This window comes from Amblyomma americanum, chromosome 1, assembly GCF_052857255.1.
Source record: "Amblyomma americanum isolate KBUSLIRL-KWMA chromosome 1, ASM5285725v1, whole genome shotgun sequence".
Taxonomy (NCBI): Eukaryota; Metazoa; Arthropoda; class Arachnida; order Ixodida; family Ixodidae; genus Amblyomma; species Amblyomma americanum.
The window spans coordinates 146,047,847-146,072,605 of record NC_135497.1 but is presented as its reverse complement, the minus strand read 5'-3'; the positions used below and the strand labels follow the sequence as shown (position 1 = coordinate 146,072,605).

Genomic DNA, 24,759 nt, shown 5'->3' with positions numbered 1-24,759 from the left:
ATGTCATTGGGCAGTACCCCTTTCAGTTTATCCACCACTACCAGCTCCATCAGCTCCTCCGTTTCGGTCACTTTTCTACTGCTGATATAAGTAGTAACTGCGAAGCCGGTAGCCGAACTGGCGCCACGATTCCCGCCGTCCTTTCTTAGCCGTGTCAAACATTCTTTTATATTCTGCCGGGCTTAGTCTCAGTTCCCTCAAAATTACTTCCATTAGCTGTTTGTATTCAAGTATTTCTTTTTTCCCATTTTGCATCGCCATTGATCGCATGCGGTCAGTGAGGTAAGGAATCAGGGTGATGGATTGCACGCTCTCCGGTACACTGAAGGAATGGAACAGCATCTCCACGGAATCAAACCACCCCGGAATAAGTGACTCCTCTTTTGGCATTCGGGGCAGCACACTGCTCAGCATTGTGGAGTATTTTACTGATTCTTTCCCTTCTGAAAGATCAGCTGTGCCTTGTCTGCGTAATTTCTCTGTCTCAAATTCAATTTTGGCCCTCTCTAGCCTCATCTTCTCAATTTCCATTTCGAATTGCATATTGGGTCCAGGTTCGCCCCTTTGCGTGCTTGCCTCGCTCACTCCCCCAGTTGTGCTATCATCCATCTCTAGTGACAGTAGCTTACTCTTTCCCCTCGTGAGCATAAAGCAACAAAAGCTGAAAGCAGCGCTGTTCGCTCACCGTTTTCTTTCATCGCCTTGTCTTCAAAGATCGTCAATCAGGCCAAGTTCCAGAGTTCTCTCACAATGAACTTTGTTCTAACATGCCACGAGTCCTGGTACGAATCGCCGCCACACTCTCAAGTCCCGTTGCAATTAAGTCCGTCCTCCCTTGCTCCGTTTGGGTCCACGATTGTTCTCCACACCTACATCGGTGTCGAAGCTGTGATGATCGGTGAAGATCCGTCTGCTGTCTCTTGTTCTTGTGCTGGCGTTCTTCTTTCTTGATGTTCGTTTTTCCACTCTTCTTCGCCACCCGAGGGCAAACGTTGCTGGTGAGCTGACTAGCTCGACGTCTTCTCAACTTGCATTGCCTCTGTCTTCCTCGTTCCCGTCGCAAAGCAGCGGTTCCCTGATCCTGTCGGCTGCGCCAGTCACAATATTTTTTTTCTCTCTCTCCTGTTGTGCGATGTTGTTGCATCCAGATGTTGACGTTGTAAGGTTTCTGGCAACAGCCCATCTGGTTCAGCTGTGTAGTCGGCCCGGGACGCCTGCAGCCGGGGTCACTGCACGGCGATAGGCATCTTGGTTCCCACGGCCGGTCCCAGCTTGGTTTATTGGATTCGATACGGAGGATTCTGCTGCCGTTTGTAAATAACATTGTTCCCGGAAGATCGACCGCGCGGTATGGAGGCAGTTAGCGACTGCCAAAACCGAGTAGGGGTGGCTCACCCCTTCAACTGTGCCTGCTCGCCGGCGCCTCGCTCATTCGGACTTCTCGGAAGACGTGTCCGGCTTGACAGTGTGAGAACTGTCGTTCGGATGCGAAGACAACGCTCTCTCTGGTGGGGGCGATTGTCCAGCGGCACCCTCTCTCTCCGGCGAGGCATGTGACGGGGGCGTGTCCCTATGTGAAGTGGTGCGTGTGTGTGTGTACGACAGCGCAAGTTAGGCCACGCCCAACCTGGCGAAGACCTCCTCGAACCTGGGGAATCCTAGGGACCGTACCCTTTTAAAACCGGATGACGAGTCCCATGAGAAGGAACCCTCAATCATCCTCAGATCTTCTCAGATCCTCCGAACTTCCCCCATCACCCTCCAATGGGTTCCTAGTTCTTGTAAATAATGTAAAATAAACCTCCTGTGCAGTTTCCTTCAAAGCGAAGTCCGACAACGTCATTCGGAGAAGGGACCTGCGGCGCTGAAAGAGTCAGCTCACTCAAGGACCCCTCATCTCCAACAGCGTGGAGTGGTAGAGGGCGGGTCTCGTGATTGACCAGGGGGACGTACTTCGCGACTAGTGAGTTTGAGACAGGCGTGCAGGTCTTCTGACGTTGGCACTTGGAAAGGCTTTCCTTAAAAAGTTATTTATTACAATATTTACAAAACTGATTTACATATCCCGAAAGGTTTCGTCCTCTCCGCTCTAACTAAAAAAGACAAAACTCCAAACTCTCGCGACTCCGGACCACCGTCGGCCACCACACGGCCAACCCGCCTGGCCGCCGCTCAAGGAACTCGCTTCTCCAACTTCGCGACCCCGGGACCACCACCGGCCGCACACGACCGATCTGTCTGGCAGCCACCAACCAACCTCCCGCGCTCTCCTTAGCGCGCACACATCTCCTTGTCCTCTCGCCAAAGCTACACCCTCAGCCAATAGGTGACTTTCCCGCCATGTTTAGGACGCAACATATCACAACACAAAAGAAATGCACACAATATAAAACACACGCCTTGCAGCGCAAAAGAAAAGCACAAAATATTGAACACACGGCTCGCTGCAAGCTGCCGTGGCTAACTAGAAAAATGCCACAACGAGGGAAGAGAAAGCATTTACGACACATGCGTCTGACAGCCCATTCCTCCTCGCTTAGGCTGAGGCTCCCGAAAACTCGCGCGCGACGTTGCCCTTAGAGCTTCTCCCTTTTGTCGGCGCGTTCCCCTGCTCCCTTTCGGCGGCCCTCCTCACGCCTTACCACGACATAGGCCAGCTGCGTCGTGACAGCAGAGTTCCAATTGCTGTTAGGCCCTGTACTTGGGCAAACAGTCAACGCACGTCTAATGCGCACTTTTTCTCCAGTGGTAGGGCCCAGGCTTTCTTCAGCCTTCTCCTCAGCGTCATTTGTATTGGATGACATTTTGCCAGTGATAGAGGCAACAGTGTCATTATTGAACCGTGCTGGAGAAGTCTCAACTGCACAGTCCATGTCTTAAAACATGCAAGAGCTGACAGCTTCCACAGCTCTGTCGTTGCTGGCGGTGGTCAACACTTAGCGCTTCACCCTGACACAAGATGCGCTGGGAAGTGATGTTTCTTGGGAAGCACTAAACAAGGGAAGTCCACTATCCATGACAATGGCAGTAACTTGACAGTGCAACAAGGTGGACCCAAAACACAGCTGTGCAGTGACGCCAGTCAATCAGCAGCACAGCAGCTTGATGCGGCAAATAGAGGAAGACGAAAGTTGGCTGCAGGCAGCCTGAACTGCGGAGCCACCTTGCTGCACAGAAACAGAGTCATGTGATAATGATGAGCGATAGTTATGGCAATGGGCACATCCACAGGGCTCAGACTGTGACTGCTAGGACAACGGCGCCTGCAGACGAGGCAATGGCCGGGCAGCGGGGGTACACTGGTGCCACCGGCAATCGAAGGGTCCAGTGCTAACATTGCTCTCTCTCCTGGGATGCCAGCAGCTGCAAGCGTGCTCATGGCGTACTGCACCATATGCTTGTTGGCGCATCGCCAACATCTACGCATTAGGAGCACCAGTGAAGATGTGGCGTAGTGCGTGGTTGCTTTATGTGGGACCCTATCAGACTCATGTATAGTGATGGGACTGTGCTAGCCAATGCGTTCGTCATAAGCTGCTGACTCATAAGTGGGCACTGATTGCATGAGGTTTAATGGAAGCTGAGTCGGGGATTTCGTGCATGTACTTCCTAAGTGGAACTACTGCCTGTGCGAGCATGCCTTAATGAGGTTTTACTGTAGCTAGCTTTTCTCACCCTTTTGCAGCCTGAAAATGGAACCACAGATTGATGTTATTTTCGGAGGAAGCTTTCTGTGGATATACAGTGGAAGCTATGAGCGCGTTTGCTCATAGACCTGCGCCTTTGGCTCATGCGTATGTAAAAACAGCGTGCTTGTGGAAGCTGGTGTTTCGGGCTCGTAGCTGCCACTGTATAGCCACAGAAAGTTGTCCCCCAAGTATAGTACTTTGAACGAAATGAGCTATGTTTCGGCAGCCAACATTTTTCAAATCAAAGGATAGTGCTTTGATTCAACAAAGATCTCCAATGCAGAATTATTTATGCTGACCTTTTTGTTGACTGAGGTGGAGATATAAAACTGAAATCAAGAGGCCTCAGTTAAAATTGTTTGTTGTGTCCAGCTGAGACTGGTAGATATCTTGTTAGGAAAAGCAGGTCGCTCCAAATTAACCTTGCTAGTACCACCCGACACTAGATGAATTTATAGTTAAGGGTTTTTACCTGGGAGTATAGCTGCTCTCCTGCTGTCATACCATCAATGATATAGCTAGCCAAGTTGCCATATACTGAAGAAACATCCTTGGTATCTTATTTAGGTGCCTTTGGTAGTTTTTGTGGCGTGAATTCCTATAAAGATCTGCATTTCAAGAAAGCCAGTGGTCACCGAAACCAAGCAATGCATAAGGGAATGTGTTCTTTTTAGTGTTTATTTTTAAATTTGTGGTTTTGACCACTGGGAAATTAGTAGTGTAATCATTTTATGCTTAACAGATAAATGATTAGTTGATTAGAAAGCAGAAGATCTAAGTTGGTTTTTCTATTTCCCTTTATTGCTGCAGGCTGACGGCATTTTGTGCACGAGTGTTCCACAAGGCGACATTTCAGGAATGGGAGCAGTTCTTATACATCGATCCCACTGTCATACAAAAGGCCATTTCATGGTTGCTAGACAGGCAGTCTCCCGAAGGCTCCTTTCACGAGACATCTTTCTATGCTTATGACCGCAAAATGTCTCTTCCGGTAAGTGCACTGAATTTTAATTTCAGGTTCATTTTGCTTTTGGAATGCCAAGAGGAGCGAACATGGGAACCAAGACAGGACATCATCTATATGCCCATCACGTTTCTTCTTTCAGTCTGAGAGGCCAGAAGACCCGGTGCGGTTTCGCAATGTGTCTCTAACCGCGCACGTGCTCATCACATTGGCCGAAGTTAGGGATATCAGAGGTGTAAGTTGTTCATTACATTGTTGATTTTTTATTTTTTCATATGGATGTGAACAATATCTTATTCGGTGTTGGTTGTTTCCTAAGCTTGCCTCATTTGATGGTAATTTTGCTGTATTTTATGTATGGCTTTTGAGGTCTGGTGCTCTGGAGGAGGTACTCTCAATGACAAGGGTGTTTTGGACTGCAGGAGATCGGATCGCGTGCAGCCACAGCTCGTGCTGCTGCTGCTCGGTACCTGGAGCGCATGCTGCACCTCATTCAGAAGTTGGAGGACCCCTACGAATTGGCCATTGTGGCATATGCACTCACACTGGTCAACAGCGCTGACGGGGAGGTGGCCTTCAACCTCCTTGATGAAAAGATGAGGGAGACAAGTGCGTATGCTTACTTGGGCTTCACTTTTGGTCCAGAAGTAAATGCTGCTGTATAGAGTTTGATGGCTTGCCACCTTCCACATGTAGACTAGGAAGTGCTGCATGGTATAATTTATAAAAATTCTTAAACTGTTCATACTGTGGGAAGCTTGGGTCGTAGAAGTTGTGCTACTTATATTGTGTTTCAAACCAACTTGGTTACGCCCGTCTGAGAATACAGCTGCTTACATGCTGCTCAAAGAGAGTTGGTCATGTCACACACACATATATAAGTTCAGTTTTTTTTATGCGTGTTTATGTGTGTGTATTTTTCAGTGGGCTACATTTGTCTAGAAGTTTGCTGCTTAAGAGCAGAGAATATTAATGCCATTTCATGATGCTAGTTTGCGAAGGTTGCTTTGCTAGTAAATGCGCCAAAATTGAAGTTCAAAGTAGCCAGAAAGTAGCCAGAGAGCGAACCTGAGATTTTCACCGCCAGACGAGGTTATAAAGTAGCCAATTTGGTGCAAAGTAGCCACCAGTGGCAGCATTACTCCGTAATAAAATTGATTTGACTAATCTGGAAGAGTGTCAGGCAAGGTGACACAACCTCCCAGCTGCTATTCACTTCGTGTTTACTGGAGGTGTTCAGTGGATGTAATTGGGAAGAAAGCGGGATCAGAGTTCATTGAGAACATCTTCACAACTCCCAATTTGCTGATGACATTGCCATGATAAGTCATTTTTAGGAGGATTATAGTGAATGATTGAGTGCCTAAGCACTCAAACCTGAAGAGTAAGACTAAAGGTTAATATAAAGAAAATTAAAGTACATAATGTTTAGCTGTCTCTAGAGGGAACAGCAGTTTATTATAGGCAGTGAGGTATTGGAACTCAAAGAGGAATGCATCTACCTAGGGCAAGCAGAGGTCACAGATACAAACCATAAGACTGAATAGCTAGGAGAATGAGATTGTGCGGGAGTGCACTGGGCAGGCAGTTGCAGGTCATGAAGGGTAATGTGCTGCACTCCATTGCACAATCCACTGGTGTGTTAGCACGTATTTTACTTTCTAAACATAATGTATGTGCAGAATTCGGCAAAATTTTACAAACTTATGCACCAGGAAATTGTGTTATCCAGGAACATGTTAATGCAAAGAAAAGTAGTCTAACTCTGAGGGATATTTTGATTACTCATGATTTTGAACACATGAATCAGGAGCATGTCAACATGGTTCTACTGTATTTGATGGGTAAAAATAAAATTTCTATCTCAATAATAGTGCGGCAATAGGACACTCCAGGAGGCAGTGCTCTAAGTGCTGCTACAGTCCGCTTCCAAGTTCCGTAGAGGTGTGAAACTACAAAAAAAATGTTAGCAGGCTGCCATATTAAAAGTGGTTGTGTTACGCAGGCATATTAGAATATATCTACAAGTGCAGGAGTGGCTCTCTTTTCTGTGCAGTGTTTTTTTATCAAGATTGGTGTTTGCAGGTGGCATGAGGTACTGGTCTCGCACTGATCTGCCAGCCCCAACAGTAGTGATTGAAAACAACAAACCTTACCTGCACCCACGACTTCCTTACGTTTATGATGCATCCAATGTGGAGACTACGGCGTATGGGCTGTTGGTGCATGTAAAACGCCAGGCAGTTGTTCAGAAGGAAATTGTAGAATGGCTGAACACACAGCGCCTCTCATATGGTGGATGGGCATCAACTCAGGTAAGGAACTATATATCTAACTTTTTGTTTATGATTGGCACACCATGTGAACATTTTAGGGGATCAGAGAGCACGATAAAGTGCAGAAAATAAAACTTGTGCAAGAAACAGTTGCAAATTACGATGGCGGGATTCATCAGTATACATCCACTGGCTGCAGGCTAGTTTATTCAGCACAGGTATCAGTATAGAGAAGGCAAGCTTTCAGGCAGTGCTTTCAGTTTTTCTACGGCACTCTAACAGATGAGTTGGCAATACTCATCGAGCGTAACAACAGCATAACTTCACTTATTGCAATGATCACACTCATTGCAACATTGCAAACATAGCAGCTGCATCAGCTGCCTTTTCCATTCTTTTTGTTGCTGCTAGTGACAGTGTGTACAGTAGTGCTTTATCCTCTGTCATTCTTTGTGGTTGTTGCAAATAGCACTAAATTAAGTGTTGTGTTTCTGTTGATCGCTTATGAATATCTTGGATGTCTTGCAGTTCATAAGTACTGCTAGTTTTAGGCTTTGTCATCCTAAAATTCTGATGCTGAGTATAGATTACGCTACATGCGTACCGTATTCTGTATTTACTGAGTACAAATTGTTGCTGTTGCTTTTCTCCAGGACACACTGCTGGCGATGGAAGCACTGCTAGAGTTCTCGATCACCTCTCGCTCACGCGATGTCACTGACATCAAAGTCACTGTGGAGGCTCCTTCAACACCGGGTTTCACCAGGGAGCTTCACATTGGACCTGAAAACTTGTCCAAGCTGCAGACACTGTCTGTGAGTTTTTAAACACATGCTATTTATTTACTTATTCCAGATATTAGTGTGTCATAGGCAGTGGGTATCACCTTTTGTAATTATGGCCCTTTGCTGTTTTCCACTGAGCGGCTATGCTGCTGGATTATTGATGTGTATAGCCATCATATAGTCTAACTTACCAGTGCTAACTCACCAGTCGCCACACACATACCTCTAAGAGAATTAGAAGAAAGGCCTTTTGGCTCTTGGAGACATTAAACATTTCTGCTACCAGCATACTTCTGGAATTAACAAACACTTGTGAACTGTGCAGTTGCATGTTTATGACTTATGTCATTATTAAATGAACTGGACACCAGTGAAAATAAGCATTGGCACATTAAATGACTACTAGTGAGGTTGTGTAGAAGGAGATAAAGGCACATATTAAAACAAATGGCCAAAAGGTACAAAAGCTAAAATTTTCTATTTGATAACTTTTTGTCTTGCAGCTTTGCGTCAAAATTCCAGTCAAGTATTTCAGAATAGAATATTGTAGAAGAATAATAAAATTTCATTCCAAACATGATAATGTGCCATGGATTTATCATACCTTTTCAGATTCCCAATGCATGGGGTGTGATCATTGTGAAAGCTCAAGGAACAGGACTGGCCATTGTCCAGCTGCACATGGAATACAATGTTGACACATGGAAGCATTTGGTCACACCTCCGCCAGTGCCTGCATTTGCACTCAACATACGACAGTATTCATATGGAAGGAACAGCTCTCATGTTTCATTTAGGTCGTGCCAAAGGCAAGCTGTGAATTTTCTCTACTCAACTGAGGTTGTCTTCCCTCAGCAATTTCATCAAGTGCCACATACTGTTTGGCTAAACAGTTTTAACAGACTATGTCTTAGTCTGGCAGCCATGTTATACATTTTTTCTGAGGAATTTGGGCGCCTTCATGAGTTCGTGCTGGATGGCAAGCTCTGCACCGAGTCAGCGGTTAAATGTCCATCACTGTTACTGAAAAAAACATATAAGTACTTGCTAAGATGCCGTGAAAGAAATGTCTATGAGGGAACCATTTTGCAGTTGCTCATAAGCTGGAAGGAGCCTTTGAGGACTGGGTGTGACAGTGTGCATATGCGCAGAGAAGAGATACCAGCAGAATTCAGAAGGACCGTCTTAAGGGTGGTACAGGTACAGACATATGTTAGGAGCTTGTGCTATGTGGGCAACATATTTGTCTGCCTTGAAGTAGCCAACATTTGGAGCAAAAAAGAGAGTGTAAATCATAATAATGCGAAGTTTGCTAGCTCTTTTGTTGATATTAAAAGTTTTTAATGCTAGTTGCATTTGGTGTATTTTTTTTGCTGCAGCTAACAAATTACTGGAAAATTTTTCACTGCTGTCTTTAGCTGGCTGGAAATTTTTAGCAAGCTGAAAAAATATTGTCAGTGGGCACACAAGGAACATAACCGTCCGTGCTTTTTCAAGTGCCAGCAGGCATTAAATTTGATGTCATGAGGCTTTTCGAAGTTAAGAGGCCTGGTGAGGAAATTATACTGCTCAAGAGCAGATACATCTTTTGCTTTAGAAGTTTACTGGGCAGTATAAAAAGATGTGGCAAGAGACAGTAATGAATTCCTCAGCGTCAACAAGAGGATACTAGTCATTATCCTAAGGATGCAAATGGAAGGCAGTGAAGGCGTATCCTTAATTCAACGCCCGGTGATGGTGTCAAGATGGCTGATGAGTTTGCTGAATGGCTGATAGGCTTGAAGAATGTTGATCCAGTGATTATTGAAAAAAAATGGAGTAGCTTATATTGGTGACCCTTTTCAGTAACTCAGTGGCTACAGCATTTGGCCGCTGTAGCCACTGTAGCCAAAAGTACCCGTGCGCTCTGTAGTGTCACTGCTTCTGAAAGATCATCAGGTGGTTGAATTAATCTGTAGCTGTCCACTACGGCCCATGTGCACCTTTGGAACGTTCACTCCCCACATATTGATGCCTGGTTTCAATGTGGCAATAGGCGAGAATGCAAGAACTCGAAGGCATGGAAAAGCTAGAATGCAACAGCTAAAAATGAATAGAATGGGCATCTGCAGAAAGTAGAGCCATTGGGCAAGCTGGACTGTGGCTACCTTGAGATCATAAGTTTTTCAATTGGCCTGGTGCGAAGAGAGCCAAAGAAAATTGTCAAAATGAAGCAGGTCAAGCAACTGCTCACTGCAGTTAGCAGTGAGGGAAAATGTGGCGCAGTTCAGGCTGTTGCGTGAGAACAGACGTTCTGATTTACTCAAACGAAATGATGAGCATAGTGTAGAGGCAGCAAACAACATGACAAAAATAATCGTGTGTCAAATTCAGATAGGAAGTAGGGAAGGGTCAGAGTATGGTGGGCTAGCGGTTGATTAGTGGTACTACTGCTACACTCTTCCAAGGTTTGGACGGGGTGTAGCGACAAACGACTCCACCCTGCGTACAAAGGGAAGGTTCAGACAACCGACTGGCGATAGGGGCCACACGTAGTTAGCCACTGACTTTAGGCGTATATGGTAGAGTCAGCAACAAAATAACTTTCCTTTAGAGTGGGCAGTGTGAGTGGGGCCGGCAGAGGAGCTGCAACCTTTTAGCGTCGAAACAGTGACGAGAGGAGAGGGAAAGGCGCGAAGACGCTGAAATTCAAATTTTGACTATAGATATCTCAGCTTCTACAAAGGGCATCAAAAAAATTCTTGCTGGAGGATATTTGTGAAGTGGCATCCTTTAACATCACAGGCATACCACAACCCGCCGCGGTGGCTCAGTGGTTATGGCCCTTGGCTGCTGACCCGAAAGACGCTGGTTCGATCCCGGCCGTGGTGACTGAATGTCGATGGAGGCGAAATTCTAGAAGCCCGTGTACTGTGCGATGTCAATGCACGTAAAGGAACACCAGGTGGATGAAATTTCTGGAGCCCTTCACTACGGTGTCCCTCATAGCCTGAGTAGCTTTGGGACGTTAAGACCCCATAACCCACAGGCATACCACAACTTAATCAGAGCCCTTTTAACTATAGCTGCTGATGATGTTGATGCTTTTTTTGTGTTTATGCAGTGCACATATACGCAAGAAGTAAAAAATTTAAATGGTGTTACCTGCTGACAGATGTGTCTGGTTCAATGCAGCTGGATCCGTACTGATGAAAGTCCCCGTAGTGGCATGGCAGTGCTGGAAGTGAACTTGCCATCAGGTTACTACATTCAGCAGCAGACTCTGGATGCATACGTGCAATCTGGAGCTGTGCGAAACCTTCGGGAAGCTCGTTATGAGGAGAAGAAGGCTGAAATCTACTTTGACTATGTATGTACTGTTACGAAACCTTTAACTTTATGGATGCAGGATATGTGCTTATTAAATTTTCATTGTTGCTTCCAGCTCGATACATCACCCATCTGTGTCAACTTTACTGCCCAGCGTTGGTATCCTGTTGCCAACATGACACGGTTTATTTCAATTCGTGTCTACGACTATTATGCACCGGGTAAGTGTCATTATTATGTTGATTATTATGTTGATGTACCCGCCGCGGTGGCTCAGTGGTTTGGGCGCTCGGCTACTGATCCGGAGTTCCCGGGTTCGAACCCGACCGCGGCGGCTGCGTATTTATGGAGGAAAAACGCTAAGGCGCCCGTGTACTGTGTGATGTCAGTGCACGTTAAAAATACCCAGGTGAACGAAATTATTCCGAAGCCCTCCACTACGGCACCTCTTTCTTCCTTTCTTCTTTCAATCCCTTCTTTATCCCTTCCCTTACGGCACAGTTCAGGTGTCCAATGATATATGAGACAGATACTGTTGCCATTTCCTTTCCCCCCAAAACAACAATTATTATTATCCCCCGCGAAAATGGAGATATGGCAGGCTTCCGTCAGAGGCACCCATTCAAGGTGGAAAAGGCACTTTTCTAGCCAACGTTTTTAGATCTCTTTCAGTTTGAAAGCTCCGGCGCGCGGAGTGTCGCCTTTCTCTTTCCTGCCGCGCGGTGGCGCTCGCCACACTGTTTGCCCCTCCCTATCGTCGCCGCCGCTGCCGCCGCCTTGTCAAAGTAGCGGATTGGTGCGCTCATTTGGAGGCGACGAGTGGCGACGAGTCACATCCGACAGTCGTGAATTTCACACAAATATTCCGACTGCTTACTCTGTACACACCTATAAAGACCGGTCTGCGTGGAAGTGTGGAGGGTGCACCGAGTGCTGTGCTTGTAGGTATTCAAGACACACTGAAGAAATCGAGAGAATCACACCGCTGTAAGCAAGCACACCTGCATGACCTGATTGAATCCAGAATTCTAGAGTTAACCTCTGAACCTAATGACTTGCCCCAGCACAGTGGCAGTGACCACATTTACTCCAAGGGAGAAGTAGATGAAAGCATATCATACTACTTTTCGGGCTATGTGGTGCATAAATTCAGCAAGAGTACAACATGCCCTTCCTGCATAGAGGATATCAGCTACCCAGTGCCAGTTGTTGGCAGTGACTCGTACCTCACCGTGTACAGGAGATTCGAGCAAGGCTGCCTAAAGCATCCTACAAAAAAGATGTTAGAGTTTACAAATATTGTAAACAGAGCAGTTTCAACTTCATTGAAAGAAGGCCCACTTTTCGCAGATATGTTTTGGGAGGTGTTAGACGAGTTGGAATTGAGAAACCTTGCGCGGCTTGGATGCGCAGAGCATATGGCCTCTTTTACATGCCAGGTGCTGAATTTTGTCATAGTTACACGCATGCACTTCTACGCGAGAGTTGTGAATCGCCGGCTGGAAAGCAGAGAAAAAGTCACCATTGCAAATAAAAAAGCTCGTCTTCTGTAGGCATTCCTTCCGTGTTTCGTAACAGGTGTGTCTGCATTCAGTGTTTGTGTGCATTTAAATAAATGCTCTAAGTGAACGTGAAAAACCCTCTCTCCTTGCTGTGCTCCTTACGTCGGTAACAGAGCGCGGAATTTCGTGACTGTTCTAAAACCAGAACGGAACATGGATATTTTAAATCTTCCATTATGGTTCGTGAACTATTCACAAGAACTATTGATAGCGTTACGCCAACAGGCACTAAACTATCCAGGATAAACATCGTAAATACGATGCGATAGATAAAGCGCGAAGCAAGTAAACGATCGCAGTTTTTCGCGATCTTGCTTCAGCCTGCTCTTTATCTCACCCTTACTGCTCAGGCCAAACAGTTCTTTAACCATGAGACTGAAGTTTCTACGTGACAATTAAAAGACGGCCAACAAATTTGAATTCTGCGCGTTCGTTCGCGACGTTATAGTGGATGAGATCCGGCAGAGAAGGCTGCCGCAACCGCTGCCGAGCGCGAGCTCTCCGGGCCGACAGTGACAGCAGCGCCGCATGGTGAGTGGAAACGGAAGGGGGCCGCTTTCTCGTGCGCGGCTCGGTGGGAGCTTGCAAACTGAAAGAGATCTAAAAACGTTGTTTCTAGCTGCATTTCCAGCTGGAGGGACATTTCTATTTCCATTTCCAGTTGCAAGTGGAAGGTTCCAGCTGGAACTAGTTGGAAGTAGAATTTTTATAGCTGGAAGCAGGAAAAGTTCTAGCTGGGCATGATTTCTGGTTCCATAATTCATCTGGAAATGGAAACTTTTTCGAATGTATCGCAGCAGGTTTTACTATGTTGGAAATGCTACCAGATGGCAGATGTTCATTATAACTGCCATTCTTATCACAGAAATTGGGCTAAATGCATATACCACGTACACCACCTTTGCATCCCAACAGGTGGCATATTCAAGGTATACATGGTAAACTGCCAGGGGTTGGTACAGTGCTGAGCAGAGGCATTTTGTTAAAAAAAATTCCTGTCGAAATCATTGCACTGATTCTTGTTGCAATGAGATGGCATTTATGACTGCATAACAAGGCTTACAGTACAGTGAAACCAAGATGCGAGTGCATAGCACGGCATGGCTCATAAAAAATGTGTAGCCTGTCTTATTGTTGAGTGTAGGTGTAAGCATGGACTGTATTGCGTTGCATCGCAGGAAAAGCATAGAACATTCTAGGATGACTGACACATTGTGGGAGCTGCACTGTTGTTTTATTGGTTTGGTCCTTTGGCTGCTGGATGGGCCACTGCCTTCACCCGCTTGAACAGTGCACCATTGGCATTGGCGTTTTGAAACGCAGAACTAACTGATCAAATATGACGAAGACAACAAATTAAAGCAGGAGCATGAGAGGTTGCAGCGTTAGATGAGAGGTCTAAGGTATCAGGAAATGAAACCAAAAATTCTTGTCACAGGGCTTGCACTTCATGTAATGAGGCATGAAAAACTTTTTACTCATAACTAAAATTAATAACGCATCACGTTAGAAAACACTGGGCAAACAATGCACGACATGACAGTGAAAGGAAGCGTTTAATGTGGGCTTTTTGGGATGGCCTACGGCCCCATAGTCACCAACAAGTTGTGCCATCTCTTGGTGGGTGATGCAAATCTCCTGCACTTGCACCCCGTGGAAAGATGATGCCATTCACACACCTTTCTTATTCTTCTGCCGTGAAGTAATGACTCTGAATATACTGCAAGGAAATGCCCTGGTGTATTTTTGTGAGAAATAAATGCCAGTTTTATTAGACTTCGTATTTTCGGGCTGTAAATTGAGAAATCCATTTACTCTGACTCAATGAATGTAATCTATGCCACCGTCAGTTTCGTTATAAATAAGCTCGACTGTATGTGCAGTCAGATACCAAGTGCTTGCTGCAGCTAGGCGATGGACTGTCCGGTGTTTATTTGTGAGAAAATTCAGCAGGTGCTTTTTGGAATTTATTTCTTTTCGGAGAATTCTAGTGGGGTGCACTGCTAGGCGCATTTTCCGATTTCGGGCATACATACGGCCCTGAAGCCTGCTTTGTGGCAGGTGGCCCACCTGGCCTCCGAGTTGTGGGCAACCTGCCACCTGGCAGGCCTTCATGGTAAATGCCTTCTTGGTAAAAAAGGCCTTTAGCCCAAAGGCCTTTATGGTAAAAGCCTTTAGGTCAAACTTTCACATTCACAGCATGTAAGGACCTTAAGTGTCAACCGTAACTAGTGCGACTGCACGGTATTCTGCACTTAGCCATGCTAAACCATCTGCTATTTTTTTAAGTTAGTTGTACAGTGCAAACTCTAGAAATGATCTCCTGGTGAAAATCTTTCCCAGTCCAACAGGTTTATGGAACAATTCCCAGTTGGTTCCTGCTGGGGCCAATTGAATTCCCATTTGGCTCCAACTGGAACCAACTGGGAATGGTTCCATAAACCATGCAGTTGGACTGGGAAAGATTTTTCCCATATATCGGTGGGAAGAAAAACTCTAGAAAGTTTACGAAGGGGATATGATAGAATCAAAGAGCTTCATTTTTTGTACTTAATTGGTACACATGCTATGCACAGTTGGTTGTAGTAGTAGACTTGTTGAGACTCGATTGAGTTAGCATGCTTTTGTTGACAGCCCTCAAGTTCGAAAATCCTCAGTCAACTTTAGTACTTGAGATGTTAAAAGACACCGGGGCAATATGGACTAGTTGTAAGCATGTAGTTTTCAAAACAATGGAGCGGCAACAACAGTAATGGCCCTACACAAGTTTTTAATAAAACATTTTTTGGGGCAAGTTGGTGCATAGCTTCCAAAAAGTTGGTGAATGGCAAGGTTTGACCTCTGGCTAAAACTTCTACTGCACATTCCATAATGATAGCTGCGAGATTAGCATTCATTGCATGAATATTAACATTGTCGTCCTAAGTTAAAGTTGAATATCAGTTCTGCAACAATGTCCTGGATTCCTCTAGTTTTAGGTTGGTTCGACGGGATACCGGCAAGCTATCTCAGGAGATGAAAGATGTGATTAAGAAACACCAAAGCGTGAAGACGTGGAACCCCAGAGACAGAATAGAACTGTTAGAGCTATCAAAGTTAAATAAGCGCAAGGTAGCTGAAACAAGGAAATTTAATATAGAGAGAATTGAGCATGCTCTAAAGAATGCAAGTAGCCTATAACCTGTGAAGAGGAAACTAGGCATAGTCAGAAACCAGATGTATTCATTAGAGACAAAGAGGGCGATTTCATTAGTGAAATCCATAAGATAGTTAAGCTAGCCCAGTAGTTCTACAAAAATCTATACAGTAGCCATTGTAATCAAGTCGTTAATGAGAGAGGCAGCACCACACAACACTGGGACATCCCACAAGTAATGAAAGCCTTAGGAGCAATGCAAAGGGGGAAGCGGCTGGTGCGGATCAGGTAACAGCAAATCTGTCGAAGGACGGAGGGGAGATTGTGCTTGAAAAACTAGCCACCCTGTATACGCAACGGTCGAGCATACCAGAAGCTTCGAAGAAAGCTAACATCATCTTAATCCATAGGAAAGGAGACGACAAGGACTTGGAAAAATTACAGACCGATCAGCTTACTGTCCGTTGCCTATAAGGCATTTACTGAGGTAATCACTAAGAGAGTCAGGACAACCTTAGAAGGGTACTCGACAATAGATCATATTCACATTTCAATCAGGTAATAGAGAAATACGCAGAGTATAACCAGCCCCTATATATAGTCTTTATAGATTACGAAAAAGCATTTTACTCAGTCGAAACTTCAGTCAAGCAGGCATTGCGGAATCAGGATGTAGAAAAGCCTTATGTAAAAATGCCTGAAGATATCTGTAGCGGGCGCACAGCTACCATAGACCTCCATAAAGTCATTAATAAAATTCCAATAAGAAAGGGTGTCAGGCAGGGAGACACGATCTCACCAATGCTATTCACCACCTGTTTACAGGAAGTATTCAGAGGCCTGGATTTTGAATAGTTGGGGATAAGAGTTAATGGCGAATAGCTTTAGTAATCTGCGATTCGCTGATGACATTGCCCTGCTAAGTCACTGAGATGAACCGCAAAACATGATCAATGAGTTAGACAGGCAGAGCAGTACTATGGGCCTAAAACTTAATATGAAGAAAACCAAAGTAATGTTGAACAGTCACGGAAGGGAACAGCAGTTTCCAACTGGTAGTGAGTTGCTGGAAGTGGTAAGAGAATACATCTACTTAAGGCAGGTAGTGACCGTAGCTCCAGATCACGAGAGCAAAATAACTATAAGAATAAGAAAGGGGTTGAGTGCATTTGGCAGGTTCTCTCAGATCATGAATGGCAGTTTACCAATATCCCTCAAGAGAGAAGTATACAAACCGCAGCGGTGGCCTAATGGTTTGAACATCCGCCTCGCACGCGGGAGGTGCAAGGTTCGATCCCCAGCGCCGCCGGGTACCCACCGGTAATACAATGGCTGCAAGCTTTCCCCTGCCTGGTGCTCGGCTTCTTTAGGGTGAAATGCTTGGGAAATGGGTCTTTGACCCAACCTTGTGCAGTGAAAACCAATTTGTGCCATGGCGCTCTTTGATCAAAGCTGTCCTTGCACCATTAAAAATTCATCATTATCATCAGAGAAGTATACAAGAGCTGTATCTTACCGGCACTCACCTATGGGGCAGAAATGTGGAGGCTAACAAAAAGGTTCAACTTAAGGATAGCGCAGCGAGCTATGGAAAGAAAAATTATAGGTATAACGTTAAGAGACCGGAAGCAGGCAGAGTGGGTAAGGGATGAAACACGGGTTAATGACATCCTAGTTGAAATCAAGAGAAAGAAATGGGCTTGGGCAGGGCATGTAATGCGAAGGCAAGACAACCAATGGTCCTTGAGAGTAACAGACTGAACTCCAAGGGAAGGAAAGTGTAGCAGGGGGTGGCAGAAAGTTAGGTGGGCGGACGAGATTAAAAAGTTTGCGGGGATAGGGTGGCCACAGCTGGCAGAGGACAGGGTTAATAGGAGATGTGTGGGAGAGGCCTTTATCCTGCAGTGGGTGTAGTTGGCCTGATGATGATGATGTTGAAACTTCATCTGCATTCGTCTCGCACTACCAGTCTGTAGGTGTAGTCGCAGTGCTCAAATTTCTCTAGAAACTTCAGTTTTTCACAAGGGACAACAATTTGGCCATCAATATAGGGCCGGGTCACCTTTGAAGTGCAACTCATAGTGGGTGTTCCGCTGGATGTTCGCAAGAAACTCACCTGAGCATTTTGTAAAATGCTGAAAAATGCTGCAGGCTACATTTTTAGGCCCTTATCTATCGTGTTCTCATGTGTTCATTGGCCTGCCATATTTGAGTGGCCTGCTGCTGCTGCTGCCGCCTGGTTCCACTTCTTTAGCAGGGCGACAACTGTTACACCAAGGAAAGGGCGCGTCTTGCATATAGGTTCTGCACTGAATGAAATGTCTTTATACCTTGGTGTAACAAGGCAGATGTCTCATATGAAAAGTCCATTATCAGGGGCTTTTAAGAGTATTCTAGAGTTTAGGCAAGTGATTTGAGCTGTTAGCCCTTCTATCTGGTGGTTTCAGTATTAGATGCTAGTGCTTCACAACGTTGGCAAATGCCTGAAAGGAAACTATCATGTGGCTTTTATTCAAGACCTAATAAATGATAGAAAGCATTGAACTTACATCGTAATTCCTGGCGGCTCTCCATGGGAGCCACGATCAAGTTCTCTTTGCCGAGATGGCGAATTCTTTTGCCCATGAGCTTGGCTGAATCTGAGCTTTATTTGCCATACATAAACTAGAATAGTTCCACGCATCGACCAGTAAAATTCGTTACTAATGACAAAAAACTTAAACCTACACTGTGAACAAGGAAGCGGAGCCTTACAGCAACATTCTCATCAACGTGGGTTTAAAATATTGATGGTTCTATTATGAGTGGCTCCTCAGCATTTCTGCGTTTGTAAAGGAATGGAGTAGGAAAGTTTCTTGGATAAAATGGCCGTCAGCAAGCCTTAGCATGCCCAGAAACTGGTGTTTTTCGGTTTTCACCGATTCCATATATATTTTACCTACAGGGGTTTATCAGTGTTGTTCAGTTCAAAACAAAGTACCTGGCCTAGCGACAGCTTATGCCAGCTGTGACAACTCTTACCTTAAATACTGACAATAATGGCTGGTGGTGTTGTGGTCAAATTGAATATTCACAATTGTATTCATAGGGATTGCTTTTTACTTGTGTGTTATTTGTAAATTTTGTCACTGGGCTATGGAGCGTTCACCATATTTTCAAAAGGTTTCTCAGGCATGTTTGAAGTCAGTCAAACGTGCCATTGTTATTAATGGGATACTAAAGGCAGTCCCACTCAATTTTTGCTTTCAGTAAATTTTGATTGTTTGGCTTTTTTTGCCTTTTTTGGCATTTGATCCACAGAGAAATATGCATTTATAGCTGAGAAATTTAGAGTTAAAAATGGGGTAGTCATTCCCACCACTCAGTTAAAATTCCTGGCATTAATGATGTCACGCTGAGTGTATTAGAGACTTCATGATCGCTGAATATAAGTGAATTGCAGTGTGGTCTCGCCTCAAAAATCTGCAAACAAAACAAGCACTTGACGTCATCACAAACACTTGTGAAAATGGCCTGTGGCAGCAATACGAGTATTTTTTTATTTAGTCTCTTCTTGCTTATAAAAGCTCTGTTTTCAGTTAAAGTAGCATCTTTGTCATTATAACGGGACAGTCGGGTGATGTTGGTCAAATTTTATTTGTCTTCAGTGTCCCTCTAACGGAAGCATTATGCCCATTCTTTTGTAAAATGCTTTTCTTTTACTTTATGTATTACTTTGCATCTGATATGTCTTATTTACTCTTTCACTTGCAGAGCGGTTCAACGAGTCAATGTTTGAAGTGTACAACCTGTACGCACTCAGCATCTGTCACGTGTGTGGCTCCTACCAGTGCCCATTCTGCCCAGTGTTCAACACAGCACCCTCTTTTTTGCACCTGAACCAACGGCAAGCACTGTTGCCCCTGACTGTGCTTCTGGTATTGCTGTGGAGGCACCTCTTCAAAGGCTAGCAGTAGTTGTGGTGCTGTGACAGTTATTTTTCTCAAGCAACAAGAACAAACTTTTCAGAGGACATTGCCACAGCAGCTGTGCAGTCTGCTTCAGTCAAGACTCATTTGTGCAGCACGTTACGTGTTCCCTGTTTGGGCTGGCTCTGCAGAGCTGCAGCCTCCAATTTTTCTTTCAGTATCTGCCTGGATCATTCCGTTTGGAGGCAGGTTCAATGCTTGCTTTCGCCACTGAATTGTGGTGTGGAGCTGTTCCATTTTGCTATTGCGAGAGAGGACACGGCATTACTGCCTGGCTCAGCATAGCTGCCCTGGGAAGAAGGCACCTGCCAGTCAACAGAGTTTAGGCGCCTTTCCTTTTTTGTGCATTTTTCTAGAGTACTGGTTTTAGTATGCACCTTTCATTTGGCCTTGTGCAGGAGACGTGCACATTATTTTTGGGTTTATAAATTGAGAGTTCATTTTCAGCTTAGCTACAGCAGTTTTCTCTTTGGATCATCAGAGCTGATTCTTAGTTTGGCATTCATCTGTTATGAACATCTAGTAGTAGTCATCTAGAGTTTGACATATCTAAGCAAGAGTTGTGTGTATGTGTTGAGTGCTTGTTTACTTTTGCATTCTTTCATATGCTGCATTTTGTATGATCATGTGCTATCAGCAGTGTTAATTTTTGAACATCCCATCTGAAAGAAGAGATGATGAATACTGTTTATTGCGAGCTTTGTTCATCTATTTCATTTTTTTTTTACTGAAAATCTGAAAGCAATAGTCCTCATTCTTCATGTGAAAACAGTTGAACATCACAGGAAGGCATTGTGATTAAAGAGGTAAAATGTTCACTGGAGGCAAGTCAGATGTACTGCCCCCAATTTGTATGACGTTTTATGTGAAGTAAATTATTGCTACACACAGTTTTTCATTTGCTAAAATATTCTGGAAGGCCTGCTCATAAGTCGTAAAGGTATGTATGTGGTCAAAAATTACCGTGAGAGCTTACCAGAAGGAATTGTAATTTTTGGTTCAAGTTAGTAGCAATTCATTGCAAATATTAGTGTATGGCTGATTCACTGCTGTTTGAAAGCAGTTGTTATGAAGTCCTTCAGCAAAAATGAAACAAATGGCATACTGAGAAGACTACTTAAATAATCATAACCCTTTGCAATCTTTATGAGGCTTTTTCAGGTTTTCATTCTGCTTTCATTGTAAGAGACAGTCTTTCAATGCCCCTAGCTTTTTCACAGTTGCAAGCTCCCAAACTTAAAAACTCTGCCAACTTGCTCACCTGTTATTGACGTCAGATAAATGCATCTTGTTGAAAAAGAAGTTGAATGACATGCTGTATTGCAGTGAAAGCAAATGTTGCATCGCTGCCGTACTGTTGCTAACATTGTATTCGGCACCTGGAACAAGGTACATATATTGAGTTCACATTTTTATGTCTCGTGCAACGTTCAAGTGCTGCAAGAAGGACGAGCAATAATATAGAGTGGTTTTTTACCAAGGCCAAAACACATTGCTCTGGACTATTTATCTTGCTGTCTTGCCAAAAAACTGTAAATACTTAGACATAAAATGTTCTTGTAAATGCCTCTGGGTGAAACTTCAGGTCTCGCAGTTGTGTGAGTTGCTTCACAAGGAATTGGTGTGCATTCCAGTATTGAAGCAGCCATGCTGTGACTCTGAAAGTAGGTTGTGAGTAATGTGTGTAGTTTCCCAATCTATTCATGATACATTTGAAGCAGTTGAACGTTTTTATTAACTATTCAATAAAACAAAAGTCAAGGCCTTTGTGAGAAAAAAATTGTATTGCTTCATAACCATGCAAGCCTGCAGTGAATGAAAAAAGCCTGAAGAAGTGTATTCTGTTTGCTTACATACTAACAGCTATTTTTGAATGCAGTTAAGTAATTTTTGATATCTTGACATATTTGAGTGGAACAGGTTATGTAGCTTTGGAGTGCAGCTTTCCTTTTTCTAGGATGTGCACAGTACAGCTAGCAGACATGTGTTCCGCATTTGCAGCGCTGTAGTCTTTTCAACCTGTGCATTACCATAGTTGATCACTGGATTGCTGTATGGACCCGGTGTCAACACAGTAGTAGTGCCAGCTGTATGGGGCAGTCTATGGTGACGCCCAGGTTGGAAAGGTGTGGATGAAATTTTTTTAATTTGATACTGTGAATCCCATCAGGGACTGTAACAGGAAGGGCTCTGAATGATACATACAACAAATCAGTAAATCGGGTGTGTTGCACGCATTGATAAGTACAACTACTTAAACATATGGCAAAAATAGTTAAAAAATCGGTTAGAGAATTCAAGAATTAGTTCAACTTTGAGGTAGAAATTACAGGCTACAAACATGGTGGCAAGGATACCAAAAAGAAAATTGGCTGCATTCAGTGCTGTAATTTCAGTCGCGGCACAAACAACACTGTAAAACGGCAGAAAAAGGAAGTGTGGAAAATGAGAATAATTACTGCAAAAGAAATAGGCGGTCTATAACCAGGGCACTAAATGATGACCTGTTTGTAATATCTGTGTTTAGATTGGTCCATTTGCCTGTAGCCCATGGAAGAAATGAGTATTCAATTATGTCAGTATATGGAATGGAAACACGTTTAATTTGTGTGCGAGGTTGTGGCGGGTCGATCTGGTCTTGTCGGTCTATATGTATTTTGTAACAAGCACTTTTAGTTGATTGTGTATTAGCTGATACATAATATTAAGTCGTGCAAATTTTGCTGTTTTCTTGGGTTAGGAGTTTTATGCGTTTTAGTAATTCTGTTGGTGAATCTGCAATGGAGTGTTTATTATATAAACATCTTAGTGCCTTTCTCTGCACCCCTTCAAGATTTTAATGAGCTTGTTGTTAAGGGAAACCAAGCATTGTTGGCGTACTGTAGAATCTGTCTGACAATAGTTTTATATGGAAGTAATTTTGTTTTAGATGATGCTAGTTTAAGGCATCTGTTAATGAAGGACAGTTGTTTTAGTGCAGTAATTGTGGTGTCGTTAACGTGCGAATCCCATCTCAAGTCAGAGGTTAGTGTCACACCAAGGTACTTATGCTCAAGGCGAGATGCAAGATGATTATTATTAAGCATGTACTGAAAAGCTGATGTGGGTTTTTTTCTAGGTATAGTTAAAAGAAGAGATTTTTTAAATTGATATCCATCTGCTAGTCCTGGCACCACTGGGACACTGCTGTTAAGGCGTTATCTCTATGATCATCAAGAGAGTTAATTTCTTGGTAAAGTACGCAGTCATCTGCGCAAAGTTTAATATTCTGTGAAACACACGCTGGTAGATCATTTATAAATATTGGCAATAATACTGGCGCTAGGACACTTCCTTGGGGTGTACTCCCGGTGAACTTTAGTTGTAGCTGATTTCTCATTAATTTCAACAAATTGCATGCGATTACTAAGATAGCTTTTTGATCTAGTTTAGAATAGGGCCAGTTCCTAAAATTAGTTGAAGTTTTGCAATAAGTTTAGTATCTGAGATGTCAATTTTTTTCTGGTTATCAGTGCTTTTGCATATGTCATGTTATTTCAATTAGCTGTGTAATATAGTAGAAAGGCCTTTACGAAAGTCATGCTGACAAGGAGTTAAAATGTCATTTACTTCTAGATAAGCGTTTATGTGTTCTGGAGAGCTTTACCTCTACCGTACGGTAAACACGGTAACTATGGCAGTTGCTATCGTGCGGCAAATGTGGCTTGGCAAGCCTGGCCACGGTAGCAATGGCAACGCGTTACCATACTTGCTGTACGGCTAAATGGCTACGCTAAAACTCCCTACTATTAGCTGCGTTCGATTCAGATGTGGTTCACTGCACCGCCTGCACCGGCTCATGGTACGCTGCACCAAAGCCATTGATTCACAGCGCCCTCTGCACCGCTGTCCGCGATTGATTTGGGTGCAGTCAGGGTACCGCTTTGTTGCAAGGAACCATGACACCAGCTGCCAAGGAGGTGCAAAAAAGTTGTGCACGTGCAGACGGGTTTCAGCAGAAGACGCGCAGACGATGTTAGCTCGCAGATATTGAACGTGAATTGAGGGACGTCTTTGCAGTCATCGACGGGTTCGATGTCATTCTGCGAGAAAATGGCGCTGAAACCTACGCGACAGCAGGCAACTTTCGCTGTTTTGTGTTGTTGCTGCCGTGTTAATTGCGACGGGCCGTCTGTGTGCGTGCGAGTTCAGACGAAACTTACGGCGCAACAATGGTGTGTGGGCTGTTGGCAAACTGCGGGTAGGGCGAATCCGAGCGTGCTTTGCTACAACCGGCGCCGGTACCTGTGCCTGCTGCGCTAAATGCTGCTGATTAGCCGCTGCCTGGCCATTCTGCGGCGGCTACGGAAACGCCGGAGCTAGCGCTAAGCGTCGGGGAAGCCCTAGCTCTGGTGCTGCGTGAAGGACAGTTTTCTTTTATCGCTGCTTATAAAGAGCTAAATTCATGAGCGAGGCGAGTTCTCGGCGATTTCAGGCGCCCTCCCCTAGGCGACGGAAAATATGCAGTGGCCTTGAAGCGCGCCGAAAGTTCTTCGAACGTCTCTCTGGAGAGTCTGAAGAGTCTGGTGAATTCGTGATTGAAATAGCTTGCGACCACGCTTTTATAGCACTTCGGAATTCGACTGCCGTCGGTCAAAGCGAGTGAGTTGCGGCAAAGACAGCACGGAGTCGGTTTCCTTCTGATCACTGTGGGAAGAGTAGAACTATACTCCATAAAGAGAACTACGCGAAGTCATTGTCGTCGACCATGGCCAACTCCATGGCCGACTCAAGTCGCATTAGGCACGAGAGCGACCTCACACAAAGAATACACGCGAGAACTGAACGCCTCCACGGCGAGCAGACGATAAGACCTGCCTGGATGCGCTCGATTGAAAGTGGTCGCACCAACGAGGTGTGGCACTGCTGACGCGCTGCACCTAAAGTCACTGGAACGGGAAAAGTACCGCATTCGTTTTCTCTCATCGCACCGGTGCGCGCTCCCGATTCGTTACCGCGGTCACATGGTCATTCCCCGTCATAAATGGTCCGCTGGCTTTTTTCTCGCAACCGCCGACACACTGATCGTCC

The 24,759-nt window shown here is 44.6% G+C and overlaps 1 protein-coding gene across 1 annotated transcript in view; it reads left to right on the top strand.

Annotated features, from left to right (window-relative positions):
* LOC144113829 (CD109 antigen-like) overlaps positions 1-21,456 on the top strand; it is a 55,423-nt gene extending 33,967 nt beyond the window's left edge. Inside the window, 9 exon segments of the mRNA XM_077647169.1 lie at positions 4,500-4,680; positions 4,796-4,888; positions 5,076-5,262; positions 6,739-6,968; positions 7,583-7,744; positions 8,327-8,523; positions 10,889-11,063; positions 11,139-11,244; positions 19,475-21,456. Of these exon segments, the coding sequence (XP_077503295.1) occupies positions 4,500-4,680; positions 4,796-4,888; positions 5,076-5,262; positions 6,739-6,968; positions 7,583-7,744; positions 8,327-8,523; positions 10,889-11,063; positions 11,139-11,244; positions 19,475-19,671 (1,528 nt within the window). The 3' untranslated portion in view covers positions 19,672-21,456.
* The last annotated feature ends 3,303 nt before the right edge of the window (positions 21,457-24,759 follow it).